This window comes from Sycon ciliatum, chromosome 6, assembly GCF_964019385.1.
Source record: "Sycon ciliatum chromosome 6, ocSycCili1.1, whole genome shotgun sequence".
Classification (NCBI taxonomy): domain Eukaryota; kingdom Metazoa; phylum Porifera; class Calcarea; order Leucosolenida; family Sycettidae; genus Sycon; species Sycon ciliatum.
The window spans coordinates 791291-807809 of NC_088648.1; the positions used below are offsets into that span (position 1 = coordinate 791291).

At 47.7% G+C, this 16519-nt stretch overlaps 1 protein-coding gene, 1 long non-coding RNA gene and 2 other non-coding genes across 4 annotated transcripts; 2 read left to right on the forward strand and 2 right to left on the reverse strand.

Moving 5' to 3' along the window:
- Positions 1 to 1532: 1532 nt before the first annotated feature.
- Positions 1533 to 3528, reverse strand: LOC135819041 (skin secretory protein xP2-like). Its single transcript, XM_065332191.1, has one exon. It carries the CDS (start codon positions 3201 to 3203, stop codon positions 1533 to 1535), a length of 1671 nt encoding a protein of 556 aa, XP_065188263.1. The 5' UTR covers positions 3204 to 3528.
- A 3040-nt stretch (positions 3529 to 6568) lies between these two features.
- LOC135819094 (uncharacterized) lies at positions 6569 to 10574 on the forward strand. The gene is made up of 2 exons (XR_010553867.1): positions 6569 to 6724; positions 9504 to 10574. It is a non-coding gene; the product is annotated as an uncharacterized LOC135819094 (long non-coding RNA).
- Positions 8826 to 8897, reverse strand: Trnam-cau (transfer RNA methionine (anticodon CAU)). Its single transcript has one exon. It is a non-coding gene; the product is annotated as a tRNA-Met (tRNA).
- Positions 10575 to 15673: 5099 nt separating the features above from the next.
- Trnam-cau (transfer RNA methionine (anticodon CAU)) lies at positions 15674 to 15745 on the forward strand. The gene has a single exon. It is a non-coding gene; the product is annotated as a tRNA-Met (tRNA).
- Positions 15746 to 16519: the final 774 nt, after the last annotated feature.

Here is a 16519-nt window from a genome sequence, read left to right on the forward strand (position 1 = left end):
GTCTACGTGTACTTGGACTGGCAGCTCCATGCAATACCCTCACGTGACTGGCAGCTACATGCAATACCCTCACGTGACTGGCAGCTACATGCAATACCCTCACGTGACTGGCAGCTACATCCAATACCCTCACGTGACTGGCAGCTCCATGCAATACCGTCACGTGACTGGCAGCTCCATGCAATACCGTCACGTGACTGGCAGCTCCATGCAATACCCTCACGTGACTGGCAACTGCATGCAATACCGTCACGTGACTGGCAGCTCCATGCAATACCCTCACGTGACTGGCAGCTCCATGCAATACCCTCACGTGACTGGCAACTGCATGCAATACCGTCACGTGACTGGCAGCTCAATGCAATACCGTCACGTGACTGGCAGCTCCATGCAATACCCTCACGTGACTGGCAACTGCATGCAATACCGTCACGTGACTGGCAGCTCCATGCAATACTCTCACGTACATGTACATCGGTTGTACTTGTAGTACAGTAACACTGTATGTGCGTCAGAAGGAATGCTGTACAGCATTCCTTCCAATGCTGTACAGCATTGGAAGGAATGCTGTACAGCATTGGACGGAATGCTGTACAGCATTGGAAGGAACGCTGAGGGAAATTACAATAATTACAATAATTGCGATCTAAGGTGAGACGCACAAACTACAGTAGAAGGCGCTGAAACATTCTTCACTTCAAAGTCTACTCACAAAACGTATTACGCATACTGATGGGGCAAGGGCCAATTTCACACCAACGGACAACTGTCCATTGATGGAATTGAGATGCTTCGGACCTCTTGTCCCACCAAAAATTGGCTTCACAAATATAAAAACACTGTTTAATAAACACAAAATAGGACAAAGTCGTCTTTACACACTTAAGGCTTGGGCCACACCTAAATACAGCTGAGGGATTGCGACAAAAAAATGGGACATAAGACGGAACAGGTTTGCGACAACAAGAAACGACATCAAACAAGAAGACTCCCTACAGCAGAGGCGACTCTGATTTATATGGCCAAGAAGTCCTTATCAGTGAATTGTGCTAGTGATAGAATCCAGCATGATTATCTAAAAAAATCTAAAATAATAGGATATGCGAGACACATTAAGAATAGACACGAAGAGGTCGAGTAGAACAGCTATAGGCGTAATTGTTTCATTAGAAAACACACCTCGACAGTGAGACATACTGAACAGAGAACACTTTTGTTATTGTGGGCTAGCGATCAGTGGCAAGTAACCAGCTATTATAAATGTTATCAATGTATCTACTAATGTTTCATTACACTGATTTCTTGTAAGGGCTAGATGTGTGAACATAGATAAGGGGCAGTGCATTTATCAGGTTGTGTACGTTGTGACTAAGCTGCTGTTCATCAGCTTTCCAGGAGGCCATGATGTAGAAGAGTAAGCTGTTTTGGAATTCTTGTCGGTGGTGACGCTAGATGCAAACTGTTTATATTGCTGTGTATGCTGTTTCTACTACTCGGGATAATGCTAGTGGTAAAGGTGATGCTGCTGTTTCTCAGGCGTGGGATGCTGCCATTTTGGTGTCAGTGGCAGTGAAATCGGCTGCTACTGTGGTGCAAGGACGGGGAACTGCTGATTCCGTAGTGGTGGTGGTGCTGGGCGATACTGCTGGGGTAGTGGCGGTGCTGGGCGATACTGCTGATGTGATGGCGATCCTGGGTTCTACTGGTGCTGCTGTGGTGGAGGTGCTGGGTGCCACTCCCGTAGTGGTGGTGCCGGTTCTGGCTGCTGCTTCTGCTGGGGTAGTTGCGGTGCTGGCCGCTGCTGCTGGGGTAGTGGCGGTGCTGGGCGATACTGCTGATGTGATGGCGATCCTGGGTTCTGCTGGTGCTGCTGTGGTGGAGGTGCTGTGTGCCACTCCCGTAGTGGTGGCGGTGCTGGCCGCTGCTGCTGGGGTAGTGGCGGTGCTGGCCGCTGCTGCTGGGGTAGTGGCGGTGCTGGCCGCTGCTGCTGGGGTAGCGGCGGTGTGGCCGCTGCTGCTGGGGTAGTGGCGGTGCTGGCCGCTGCTGCTGGGGTAGTGGCGGTGCTGGCCGCTGCTGCCCGGTAGTGGCGATCCTGGGTTCTGCTGGTGCTGCTGTGGTGAAGGTGCTGCGTGCCACTCCCGTTGTGGTGGCGGTGCTGGGCGCTGCTGCTGGGGTAGTGGCGATCCACGGTTCTGCTGGTGCTGCTGTGGTGAAGGTGCTGGGTGCCACTCCCGTAGTGGTGCCGGTTCTGGCCGCTGCTGCTGGGGTATTGGTGGTGCTTGGCGATACTGCTGATGTGATGGCGATCCTGGGTTGTGCTGGTGCTGCTGTGGTGAAGGTGCTGTGTGCCACTCCCATGGTGGTGTAGGTGCTGGGTGCCACTCCTGTTGTGGTGAAGGTGCTGGGTGCCAACCCCGTGGTGGTGGAGGTGCTGGATGCCACTCCCGTGGTGGTGGCGGTGCTGGATGCCACTCCGGTGGTGGTGAAGGTGCTGGGTGCCAACCCCGTGGTGGTGGAGGTGCTGGATGCCACTCCCGTGGTGGTGGCGGTGCTGGATGCCACTCCGGTGGTGGTGGAGGTGCTGGGTGCCGACCCCGTGGTGGTGGCGGTGCTGGGTCCTGCTTCTGTTGTGTTGGCTGTGCTGATTCTTTGATGTTAGCAAAAGATGCAGCATCTGCTTCAGAAGCACCTCTCACGCCTGGTAATGGCTGTTCTATGTCTGATACACTCTCAGCATGCGATGAAGGAGAACAGCCAGGCTTTGGAGGCTTGAAATATTTGCCTCTTGGGTGACATCTCTTTGACTTATGGTACCGCAAGTGTGAAGTTCGAGCGAAGGCCTGACCACAGCCCTGATGATCGCATATAAAGGGGAGTTCACCTGTGTGCTGGCGCAAGTGAATATTGAGGTTTTTGTTACACTTGTACGTCTTGCCACATCCCTCCCAAAGGCAACGGCAATTAGCGGGGTCTTCCTGCTTCCTGCTTTTGTATGATCTTCCTTTCAGATGTTGATTCCAAATGTGAAATCGAAGTTTCCGGCCAGTTGTGTAGAGCTGATCACAAACGCTACCTGCACCGTTGGGCACACGCCACTTGCACACCTGGTTTGTTGAAGCTGGTTGGGGTACCAAGCGATCCCGATTTTGACTATCGTCGGCCTCTTCCGGCATCACAGCATCAGCAGTAGCGTTCGTCGCCATTACTCCTGCTACGAAACGAACGGTAGTAGAACTCTCTCCAACCTTTGGCACACGAGGAAACGGTACCCTTGCAGGGCACAGGTCTTGGTCTGCTCACAAGTAAGTTATGGTCCAAAGCAATCTTCAAGTACTAACTGGTTGTGAATGGTTTACCAGATAGAGAGAATGGTCGTCTTGGTATTCTGGACAAAGTAGGAACTGTTAAACAGTGCAGGACGACTACAGTCAACCAGTGTTTTCTAAAGTCAACCAGTGTTTTCTAAAGTCGAAAACGAACGTAGAAGTCAAGGGAACAGTACGACTAAAGCTCCTCTGTGAAATTGCCAGCAATTGCACCTAGTGGTGAACTATGCTTTAGCTATGCTTTTGTATTTCAAAAAGTGTGAGTTGCCGGTAATGGTATGAATGTGGTGATGGATCTGGTAGTGAGTATAGTGGTCTACTAGGGCAGAGGTTAGGTGGTGAGAATAGATCGTGACCGTTTAGGTAGAGTTGTATGATTGTGTGAGAGATAGAGTTGCTACAGTGGAATCAACACACCCTTTTAAGAAAGCTCTCCATTTTGCACGCACGTAGTACTGCGAAGTACGAAGGAAAATGGGAGGAAGCCATGATGCGAAAAAGCTTACAGGCGTTGTCACGGAACTCAAACATCTGATGGATCACGAAGTGTCAATGGCAACATAAAAGGTAGCAGTGTAGGAATGGGAGGATAATAGCGCTTAGTCACTGGTGAGAAATAGATACGTGTACGAGCATGGACTGTAATCTTCATAGCATCCCCTCTAATACAACGGTGGTATTAAAGCATAAGAAACTCAAACTCTCCGGTTTCGATGCAACACCACTCACACAGAAACAAACAAATTCCAAAACAAGAAGGTCACATGACCACACTGCTACATACACGCCATCTTGTGAACAAAGGTGCCAATTTATGCATGAATAAATTGTCACGCATAATTCCTCACCCTCGAACAAAAGCTCAAATATTATAAGTCGGCGAACCTTCTAGTTATACTCTACACCCATCTTTGTCACCACTGTGACGTCACTATACTTTGTGGCGTGTAGTCACTTTTCTTTTAGCGCCGCTTATTCTGTGTACCTCTCGTTCTCCTTGTGATTGACTTAGCACCTGTGCTAGTTGTGTCGGTAGGGTTCACAACACCTCCGTTCTAAACTATTTCATTCGTGTTGATTTGTCACACATGAGTTCGTGAGAGATGCCCCACACGTTCAAAGAAGATGTCCAAAAGTACCTCACGCACCAACACTGGCTGATGGCTACCGACTTCTACGGGTGAACTCTTGACTGTGGCACGGGTCATGTTACTTGGTTCGGCTATGCTGCTCTCTGTCAACTGGGTATACAAGTATGGATACTGGATGGCGACTGAGACATGAATTATTGTCTCAATACCACCCCCCCCCCCCCCCCACCCACCCACGAGTTTGAAAGTGCTACATGAATACATGATCTGCGGTCTAGGCAGGACATCAGAGTCCCCTCCCCTCCCACCCACCCCTCTCTTCATCCTCCCTCTGCTTCTTGCCCTGATTATTGAGCCCATTGCCCAGTGCAAAGTCGGTTCAATGAAAATGGGTCGGGGGGGGGGGGGGGAGCTGTTGGCCTAACAAACACCTGTGGAAGAACTCAATTGCTTAGCTCGGTGCCTCATGATGGCACCACTTCTAATGTTTCTACTGAACTGTATATTCTGTTTATGTGTCTGTATCTGTGCAGTGTGATCGTCCGTGTGTGTATCTGACACTATCTGTGTGTGTGTGTGTGTATGTGTGTGTGCATGTGTGTATGAGTGCATGTGCATGTGTGTGTGTGTGTGTGCGGGGGTGCGTGCATGCGTGTGTGAATGTCCAGGGTATCCCATGGGTCTGCCCAGTAACAGGTAAGCCACAGTTAGCAGGTCATGACTAATCATGTTCTGCAAGGACCATACTCACTAAACCTATTCAGCACACTACTGCATGCATGCATGCATGCAGTGAAGTAACACAACTGCCGTACTGGGATGGGGAGTCCACGGCTTTGCTTACCAGCATGCCGAATGATTAGGATAACAGAATCATGGTTGCAATGATGAACTGGCTCAGCAATCCACTATGATTACTGTATACAGTTTCCTCTGAGACAAAAATGCGATAATACTCATATTACCCTACATTCCCTGTGTCTTGTTTTGTGTTTGTCTCCACATGTCTCTTTGTAGGGCTGTGTTCCCAATAAAATAAAATAAAAAAAGGACACACTTCAGGCTCATTACAAACATCTTGAAAGTTTTTGTCTTCACAAGTATACTTTCAAGCCTTCTCGTCAGGTGAAATACGGGCAAGGGAAAAGGAACAGGAACAGTGGATTAAATACAGCAAGAAGGTGGTACAACTTTCAAGATGTTTGTAATGAGCCTGAAGTGTGTCCTTTTTAGGATTACTGTATATAAAGTACAATTTTTCGTTTACGAAATCTTTCGTTAGATCCCTCCACCAGCAGCTTCGTTAGGTACTAAATTTCGGTTTTGGTCGAGGTATGTCACCCCGAGCGTTCAGAAAAAAACTTTAGTTTGGTACCGACATCAGTTATTTCGTACCCCGTAACGAACGTAGCGAAAGTTAATTCCAAACGAAGTTTTTACTTATACAGTACCATGTTTAAAGCATCTTCTACCTGGTAGAAACTATGCATTGAGACCTATCATTGTGGTCATAGGGTTAGGTCATTGGGGGTTGGTTGCCAGGGAAAATGGTCTCGCCGCGTGTCTCCCACAAGGACATAGTCACACTCCCTCTCTATCCTCAGTTGTGTATTTGTTTGAGTTCTTTGCCTCAACAGTAGTACAATGCACAACTTCAAGGCGGCAGTCCTGTTTCATGATGATGTACATGGAGTTGATTGTCTCAGGCTCTGTGTTTGGCCCTTCGTCTTCCCCCAATGCAAGTGTCTTCCCCAATCCCGCCCGTCCTTCGGTGTTTTAGTCTTTAAAAAATAGTTTCCTTTGTGTTAAGCCTCGTCTTGTGAGTGGAACTGATGCTGGGAAATGGTTTCCTCTGTGTTCTCCTTGTCCTGATAGGTTGGATCCAGTTTGGACAAACGTGCATCGGTGAGGCTGAACCTGGGTCAATCTTCACCTATGAAGCTGGTCGTTTCAAAATGTGCAGAGATCGCTAAGTGAGTGCTTTGTTTATGCCTGGTATGGCTAGGGGCTTAAAATGACAAGACCGGCATACTTTCCTGCTCCCTCTTTCTCCCTGTATTTCTCCCAGTCTCTCTGACATACACACACACACACACGCTCTCATTCACTGACGCGTTCTCCCCCCCCCCCCCCCCCTCCCTCTCTCTCACTATTTCCCTCACACTCTGTGTTTGCACCTCTCTCCCACCCTTGCTCCTCCATTCCTTACCTGCAGTGCACCTGGAGCCAAGCCCCTCGTGATCACTTCACGATGGTTGGCACTGATGGCCTTCACGCTTGCTGTCCGGGAGGAGTCGATATGGACAAGTAAGAACAGTGCATGCAACATAGACTATACTACCACTTCATTTAATGACCCCCTCCACCCCCCCCCCCCGCCCCCCGTGAATGGCACCATGTTTGCTATACCCTGATATGAAACCTTCCACACAGTGAACTTTCTAATTTAAATCCGCCAATTCCTCTACTCTTACATACCAGTGATGCCATGGGAGAGGGGCGGGGTGGGGGGGGGGGGAGGGAGTTGTACCCAATCTTACAAAGGAATTGTACCCCATCTTACAGGTGGTGTACCCCATGTTACATAGGGGACATGCCCCATCTCACAGGTAACGGGTTTCATCAATGCATGCCAAGTTGAAACTGGCTTTAACACTAGACGCAGAGGGCTCCACTTTCGAAATGAACTGTAACTCGGATATAGAACGAGCCTGAAAAGCCAAGAATGGAAAATCTTTTGCGCCACCAGAGTTAAGAGAATGTGTATCATGTCGTATTTGGTGTGCAAAAAACATGTGAGCAGAGTGGCGCAGCGGAAGCGTGCTGGGCCCATAACCCAGAGGTCGATGGATCGAAACCATCCTCTGCTACTTTTTTCTTCTATTTTTCTGGTCTCGTGGCATTTGCATTTTCCTAAGACCCAAAGTATGAAGGTGCACAGAAGTAAAGCATCGCTCTGTGTGTGACTGACAATTTTTACAACTCACTGTACACCTCTGCAGGTATCACTAGAAAAAGGTAAATGCTGGGTCCAAACTCCAAACCACACGGTGCATATACATTAGGAAGTGGGACAGCGGAAAATTCTGTTCAAACGACAAAAGAAAAAAGTACACGGCCAGCCAATCATTCGCTAGCTATTTCACAAACCATGCGTGCGGTACACGTTTTGTGGCAACGAAAAAACTTTTGCTCCCCCCTCACATCCATACACATCCAAGTGTTTGCAGGTGTTGGACTGTGCAGCACCCGGCATGGCATTCACTCGCTTGGTTGGATTTCATTGAGCAGCGTGACTGTATAGCTGTATAGCTAGATACTATGCTGTTCACACACGCAGCTGTACACTGTCCCATGCAAACGTGGAACTGAGCTCAGCTCTCGCTGCGTTAGAAACACAAGGTTGGAATAGCATACAGTATTTCAAAGGACAACAACCACAACATCCCCTGTCTCTCTGGTCAAATTGATCAAAATCTGTTGTTACGTTTAACATACAGTGTAGCAGATAGTGTGTAATGGGTTATTCACACAACAGGCAAATCCACGTGCACTGGAAAGTTGCTATGGCATTTTACCTGTTGGATGAGAAAAGTGGCTGAAAGTGGCTGAAAAGTGCACGACGCGATAATCGTGGCGTCCATGAATACATTTACACCAAAAAGCTCGAAACAAGACTTGATTTTTTACGCGGCTCTTTAGAGCATGATAATTATTGTACGCGTGTTTTGAAAATTTGAAAACCCCATGGCTACTGGTCGGTGAATCATTCAAAAATGCAAACGTGCCGGTCGTCAAGTGCAGCTGTGTGAATCCACACAGCCACTTTTCTCGTATTTCACTCCCTGTAAAACGTGCAAGTGCCCGTCGTGTAAATACCCCATTACTCACCACTGGTCGCACTCCTCAAGCAGAACTGGCCTGCATGGGAGAAGTCATGACTGTGAACAATCCCGGATGACAATCTGACAGTGCATCACCATACCGGAGTGGATGAAATCAATGACATCATCACCAGCGATTGCTGCTGCACTTGTGGCCTGAACAGAAAAAGTGAGGAATAAAACAAATTTCCCTGGAGATACGAAAGATATCAATGCAGCAAATTTACCGTATTTTCCGGAGTAGATGCCGTACTGGAATATAAGCTGCACACCCCTCCCCCCCCCCCCCCATTTATTTCCACAAAGTACAGACATCTTTCCTATTTATCACCATTAATTCGATCATCTGACATTCTGAGTATAAGCCGCTCCGGTGAATTTTGAGTACTCAAAGCGTGGCGTATATTCCGGGAAATAGGGTAGTGATTTGCACACTCAGCATAAACACCATCATTAAAATCCACATTATGGTCATATATGCTCCTTGAATGTTCTTGAGAGAAGAAAAAAAGATTTAAAAAAAGTAGCAGAGGATGGTTTCGATCCATCGACCTCTGGGTTATGGGCCCAGCACGCTTCCGCTGCGCCACTCTGCTTCATATGTGTACTAGTAGTCTAACCGAACATGTTCCATGAACTTGGCATTAGCAACTTGTGCAACTTCCAAATTTTTATCCTCGTGATGGCAGCCCATGACCAATAACGACTAGGGGTTTCACAACTTTGCCATATGCCTCGATTTGTGTAGAAACTAGAAAGTGATCATGGAATGTGAGCTGCTACAGCCTGTGACATTAACATGGCCGGCATGATGTGATTCGAAAGCACTCTACTAACTAGAAAATTGGTTGTGAGCAACACTGGCTCACACTCAAATCACTGCTTTTCACCAGAAAAATATTTTATTTCTACTAACTAGTATACGAAATACTGTAGGTGGATCAACACCATGCTAGCTCTCAATTGCCAGAGAGGCGTTTCTATTCAGACCTGCAAACCTATTATTGCGAATGAATTCTAAAGAAGACATAGTCCTCATTGTGCACGCAAACAGGTAACGGAGACTCCCTTGAATCAGGCTAAGACCTGTGGAGAATCTACACTGAATAAAAAATAAAATACAAACTCAGTCCAAGGCCTTGATTCAAACCGCCATGTCTTCTCTCCACCATATAATATCATATGCGTCCTCATTGCTGCAGGTTTGCAAACTGGTGAAGATGGACTGCTCAAAGGTGCCGGCGGGCAGTCCGTCAATGCGCTGACGAACTCCGCGCTCTACAAAAATAACAACCTCTCTGGCGCAGGCTGTGATTACATCTCTGAGTTCACAGGTCCAACACTGCATCCTGTTGTCAGGAGAGGTTCCTGTGACACCAAGCGACCCGCCTTGTGCATCGTACAACCCTAAATGATCCAGTAACATGACTGGCGGTATGAGGTTTTGATTGGTCTGGGCCTATCCTCGCCTTTCATACAGTTTGTGTAAGGTATGGAGGGTATACATATGACCTCCTCAGCAGTAATCACATGTTGGAAGGCAAAACGTTGGTCCGGTCATGGCCTGACCAAGTGGACCGTTTCCACTGAGCCTGCATAACAGCTACCTGTCCCAAAGTTGAGTAATCTCTAAAGATGTGATGTCTGTACGAATGATGCATGCATGGACATGCTGATTGGCCGTTGCCCGGACAATGATCTTGTGACATGCATGACGTCTCTTTGTCTGCTACTCGACTGTGCTGTATAATGTACATAACACGTTACGTGTAGCTTGGGGGCCTTTGAAGTGGTTCCTGTCTCAGCGCCCTTGACTCTATGTACAATGTGCCCTCTGCCATCAGGCCCGTTTGAGTAATAATTATAACAATGTTGTGTGAACAAAATCGGCAAATTTATCTTGTTCCCAGGCAAACGGTGAACCAGTTGGCCTACTCTCTGCATTGCGCTTGCTAAATTTACTACAGAATATCCATCCCTGCCTGTATTTATACCCAACATGCTCATACCCGTACACATACACGTACATGCATTCATGGATAGTTTCCCCAGCATGCAGGGGATTCCCCAGCATGCAGGGGATGCAGTAATGCACCATGGCTACCTACTAGTTAGTGCCTCTGTCTACTCTGTATGACATTACACTGCTAGACCACTGTGTATTACAATATCTTCCAACTTGCATTTGTTACAAAGTAATTCTTTGTCAACATCTTTCATATTCTTTTCAAGTCATTTGATGTCGAATACAGAGGACTGCCTTGGCTAAGAGAGTCAGCAAGCTCGTGAGTCCGAGCCGTGCTCATCTTGTACATAAGAAGGTGTGTGTGGAGGGTGGGAGAGGGGGAGAGGGGAAAAGGGAGCAGAGAGGCACAGGGGGGGGGGGGGGACTGGTTTGAGCATCAACCAACCACTGACATAATTATAATCCTGCTCAATGAAATCCAGTCGCGTCACTCAAGTACTGGTATGTGCCTGGCGTTGCACAGCCATAGACCTGCGGACACAGGGCTGCAAAATGGTGCAAGGTGCAAACTTGAGTGACACGACTGGATTTCATTGAGGAGCACGGTACATTCCCTGTGCTAACTGCTAACCAATAATATCACTCTTCTTCTATCTCACTAGGCACAAGCATGATCGCATAGCCTTGCGTATGATGACATCACACCCAGTGAACTCACGCTGCTGTGAAATTACTGAATGAAGGTGTGTACGTACCCCACGCGTACTAGTACTCAAAGCTGCAAGGCCAGCACCCTAGGGGCCCCTAGACGTGCGACAGGATTTCCATGTCCAGGGCAGTGCTTGTACATAGAAGGGGGCTCAAGACCGCAGCTACCTCTTCCCAGCCCCTAGTAGTAGTGAGGTTTAGCATTCCGAATTTCGGTTCGGCGCTTTTCGGTCATTTGTCGAACATCAAAATGTCGAATTTTCGTGCCAACGTTTGTTTTGCAAGTCGAAAATGATGTGTTTTCATTTCGTGAGCCCTAGCATCAGCAACTTCCTGTCCCGTGCTCCTATTCTTGCTGATTCCAACGAACTTTGATCGCCCTAAGAGCCGAGGGCCTAACCTGTCTCCTCAGTCGCCTCGGAAAAACCAACTCCATGGCCAAGTCAAATTTTATGAGTATCGCCATAGTCTTTCCAGTCACACAGATGACGGTGAGGACACTCCAGGCGAAAGAGAGTAGACAAGCAGTGGAGGAGCAATCAGAGGTAGCTGACGACGCTGATGTCGCCAAAGACGCCTGGGAAGCGATCCCGAGATAAGAAACCTCTTTGAATAAATCACGCGCTAGCGCTAGCCTATAGCGCTCTTCTACAGAAAATTCATCCGAAAAATATTTTCGGCAAAGTGAGCTTTTTCCGAACAAACATGCCGAATCTTCGCGTGCATTTTCGACCTCGCTCCGGCGTGCCGAATCTTTTTGCCGAATTTCGGAATGCAAAACCTCGCTAGTATTAGAAAAATACTACTGCCTACTACTAGCACCAACAGCTGCCTCAGAAACCGCCAAAGGCACAACCAACAGTATTCCGTGGTAATGGGTTCTATCGCTAGCACCCTTTTCAAGCGCATGCATGCAGAAATTCTCACCTGCCCTCCCTCACTTGCGATCCCAGCGCCCGTCTTGTTCGTTTGTGCGACTTTTCTGACTCTGAAGCGCGACATTCCTCACGGTGCTCCTGTGTGTTGGACGTTCACACCTGCACGACCTGGCCTGTCGCTGGGTAGTGCCTCGAACCGACACTACGCTAGTCTGCAGGCGCAACCTACTCCAGCGCACACTGAGCGAGCCAGGCTTGTTGTGTCCACGCACAAAACTGTTGAACACTGTCATGCAGATCTGCAAGCTTTATGCTCGCTACTCAAAGCACACACTGCTCCAGCACCAGCCTTCGACCGGTAAAGACTTGAGTACACCAAACCGTGGGAACCGTCGGGTGGATTTTATGCATGGATGAAGCTAGCTCTCATTCAGCTTGACTCTGACTCTCCCGTGACTGTGTGACTCAGCTGCTGATATTCCTCTAGCTTGGTAGGGCGAACACCCTAAGTGTAAACATTGGACGGAGAATGACTTCTCGGCACGGCTCGGCTCGCTCAATCCACAACTCGCCTGTCCGAACACGAAGACGGGTACGGGTGTCGACAACTAGGCAGTTCTGAGCTCCATCCCTACCCAGGCTATTAGTCCAAGAATGGTAAGGTTGTATTTCAAGTGTTTCACCCGCGGCTTTTAGAGCTACTGCTAGGCCCTAGGGCCTCCACCACCGAATCCACGTTTTATCGTTGACTTTCTTCTTCGAAAACTTTGTCATTTAGAAAACATATTTTGTAGAACGGTTCAATGGTTCATAGGTCAAGCAGCGTGAGTGACCTTTACCTATGCAGAGTGCAGTCGGGACGATACTGAACCAGCGACCAGAAAGTCGTGCAACAATGGTACATGGGGGGGGGGGGGGGGGTGGGGAGGGGGGGGGGGGGTGGTGGCGTTCATGACTCCCTGGCCTGGTTATTATTATTATTATTAAACTCAATCTCGTAGCATGTGCACGCATTGCCAATGTGGGGAGCAACCCCAGAGATGAGGGCGATAACCAGCCATGGTAAAAAGTACAAAAGAAGACAAGAGGTTCGAACCAAAGCCAAAGGCAGTGAACAGCATCTCACCCTGGGTCGCCCAGACCCAACGCGCAGCGTTATCTTACATGCATGACCGGTTAAAGGGCACTCACCAGTGCTTCTCGTCATCTATCCTCATGGCCGTGTTCCGTGGGGTTTGCTTTCTTTGGCCATAGCTATGATTGCTGATCACATGTGCACTCGTTACTCGTATGTAGATGTACCGGTATCTTGTCCGAGCCTTGACGTTACGCCGCCTCGGTCTACCGGGCACCCTGTGTGTGCGTTTTGGAGGAAATATTACTACTCTTTTGCCCTTTTGTGTGTACAGAGGGACATTTCATGCCCATTTTCTGGCCCTTCCCAATAGAAACGTATACGATTCTGAATTGCGGACTTTCCTAAGTTGCGGGCAGTAGGCTCCGGTGGATTATGCTCGCGAAATCATGGAATTATGCTTTCATGGATTCTCACATTATGCTCACAAAATCCTCGTATTATGCTTTGGCACGTGGGGATACATATTCACTTTGTTGTACTTATGGAGCCTCAAAGTTCGGAAAATTGTGCCTTTTCGTACTTGCAAGTGGCCACAAGTACAACAAAATGTGACGCGAGTATATCCATACCAAGGTGTTCATGCATACTAGAGGTCAACATGGAAAAGAAGAAACATTATGTCTTCTATTCATTAGTTGGCTTCTTTTGTGAAAAAATTCTTTCATTGCCAAATAATTATTAGTTTGAGTTATCTTTGAAAATTATCATGTTCAACTGTCTTCATAATCGCCATACTCGTCCAACCGATGCCACCCTCACCCTGCGATTAATCGGCTCATCTCTCCCGTAGCTCCACCTCTTCTTCCATCATGACCAAACATCAACTATACCTCATTTTTTTATTAGAGCAATATCCATAGCCTGCACAGTCATGGCTGCTAAAATTCAGAGGTCATGCCTTCGTAACATGCATAACGCACATGTCCATGTACGCGGAGTTTTGCGGACTACCCGTCACTATCTCGTCCGCCCCAGGATACCTGATAACGGCTGATTCACTCACATCTTCTGCTGCATGTACTGTCCCATTCAATGATTGTGAGAAGGAACTTTGAAGAAGACGAGTTCGAGCATACAATAATGTATTGCCATGCGTTCTACCCTGCTTTCCATTGAAAACACATCTGCATGACCCCCGAACCCTTTACCATGCAGACTACCAGCACTGATCAGGTGCATTGTACACAATTGTGTAGCCTACGTACTAGAACTGTGGTACAATCATGCAGTTATGCTCCTACTTCCGAAAGGATGCCAAATTACGCTCCAAATTTTCAACCACCAAATTATGCCAATAATTATGCTGGCATAATCCGCCGGTGCCTAGCGGGCAGTACCCGGTCGCGGACCGCCCGGAAAAGAGCGCGTTCAGACTGCCGCTAAAAAGAGCCGGAATGGGAAAGTTTTCAAGGTGATTTGATCACGTGACGGTACTGGCACTTTGCCAGAGTGAAATGTTTTACTGCTGCGGCGGAAACAGCATTCTGGCAGTAAATAAAGGTGCTCTGGCTGGGAGCCGTGGTGGAAATCCCTTCTCAGTGCCGCGGTGAGAGCTGCGCAAGTAACATTAGCTTATCGGTTGTGCGAATGTCCTTCACGGTTTATTGCCATTCCCAGTTTGACGGGGTTCTCGGTAGTCTAATAGAGATATGGATGCGCGGTTCAACTGCCTAACTTTTTCATGCTGATTTTCCTGACGCTATTCTCCACCCAGATCAACTGACTCTTCCCATAGGAAAGTGCAGTATCTGACAAGTAGGCCCATCAACGCGGAGTCATGTCTCGAGATGGTGTGAACGTTTCAGTACTACATGTATGTGGCCATTAGTCCCGGTTGGAGAGCTAACCCTGTACTGGAAGAGATACATGTATGTCACTAGCTCTTAGCGGATGACCCTGGCATAATTTTTGGCATAATCTTCGGATTTTGTCTAAAAATTATGCCCTGGCATAAAAGGACTTCTGAGACCAGACGGTCGGCATAACCTTACGGTGCTGGCTGAGGGTTAATGCTCCAGGCATATTTAGGCACGTTACAGGAAATAACCTGGTGAAATCTCCCCTAAGTTAAAAGCCATGCTGTCATGGTGTCAGAGTCGTTGTAACGTTGCAAAGTGCAACAAAAGTGCAAGGGTACAGTATAGCACCATCATTGGCATAATTCCAGAATAATGTGGCATAATCACTGGCATAATCACTGGCATACTATGATATGGGCATACTGAAAAGCATAATTCAGCAATTTACCGAGCATAGTCCGTCAAGGACGGTTTGTACTGGGTTCACCATACCATTAGATTGGACCGCAGCATAGTATAGCATAATCAATGGCATAATTCCAGTATAATGTAGCATAATCAATGGCATAATTTGGGCATAGTGGAAAGCATAATTCAGCAATTTCTCCAGCACTAGGACGGTTTGTACTGAGACCGAGTTCACCATAATTACTCCTTTTTTAGTGCTTTCTAGTTGTATGTACCGGTACATGCACGTGCAGCACTTTCAATCCTTTCAAAACCCTCCGTACCTCGGTACCGGAGCCGTGCCAGACCTTTCCCTCATTGCATGGGTGAAATGAGTTGAGTCTACTACTACTTGCAAGAGTGCATAAACAAAACAAAAAAAGTTTATGGACTCTTGGTGATAGTTGTGCGTTTAGGATGCTGTGTGTATGTGTGAAGCAGAGTGGCGCAGCGGAAGCGTGCTGGGCCCATAACCCAGAGGTCGATGGATCGAAACCATCCTCTGCTACTTTTTTTTCTTTTTTTCATTTCTTCCTTCTCGACATTTTGGCTATTGAAGATGGATTTTTTTACTATTGACACAGCCCTACTGGAAAACAGGTGGAGAACAAAAAGAAACGAGGAAAAGGACAAAACATAGGGGATCTAGGGACGGCGTGCTGATGTGCTGGGAGCAACTCAACCGACCAGAGGTCTTGGCGTCAGCGTTGCAACTAAGCATCGAAAAATGGGTGTGTGTGTGTGGGGGGGGGGGGGGGTTGCACAAGAACAACTGCAAAACAAACAGAAGCTAGAGAATTCCACAAAAATAATAACTTGGTGCGAAATAATGAAAAAATAATAATGACGCTCAAAAGCGCTAAATACGAAATTAAGAAAAGGAAAATCATAAACCACATTTTTTAAGGTGGCTCGCGCCTATTTCTAAACTCGTCTTCTGCGCAGGTTCTCGCGCATCGTACGTTCGAGAAAAGTGCATGCGGAGTTGGCGTAGCGAGCTTGTAGCGCACTCCAGTTTCGAAGGGTCCAGCTCGAGCAGATGGCCTGAGTACGAAACTCTCGTACTCGAGTCTAGAGAGTGAGCTTTTTTCTTCTTTTTTTCACTCCTTCACTTGGCTACTTTTTTTTAGGTGCATTTTTTACTTGTGGAAATTGTCACCTGTCAGAGAAGTGTTGGGATGTCCCTTCCAGCAGGCACTGCCCATGCCCATGGTCGGCTTCGGAAAAAGAGTAGAATAAAAGCGTTGGAGTCTATGTGGATGTCTTGGAAGGAATGGGGGAC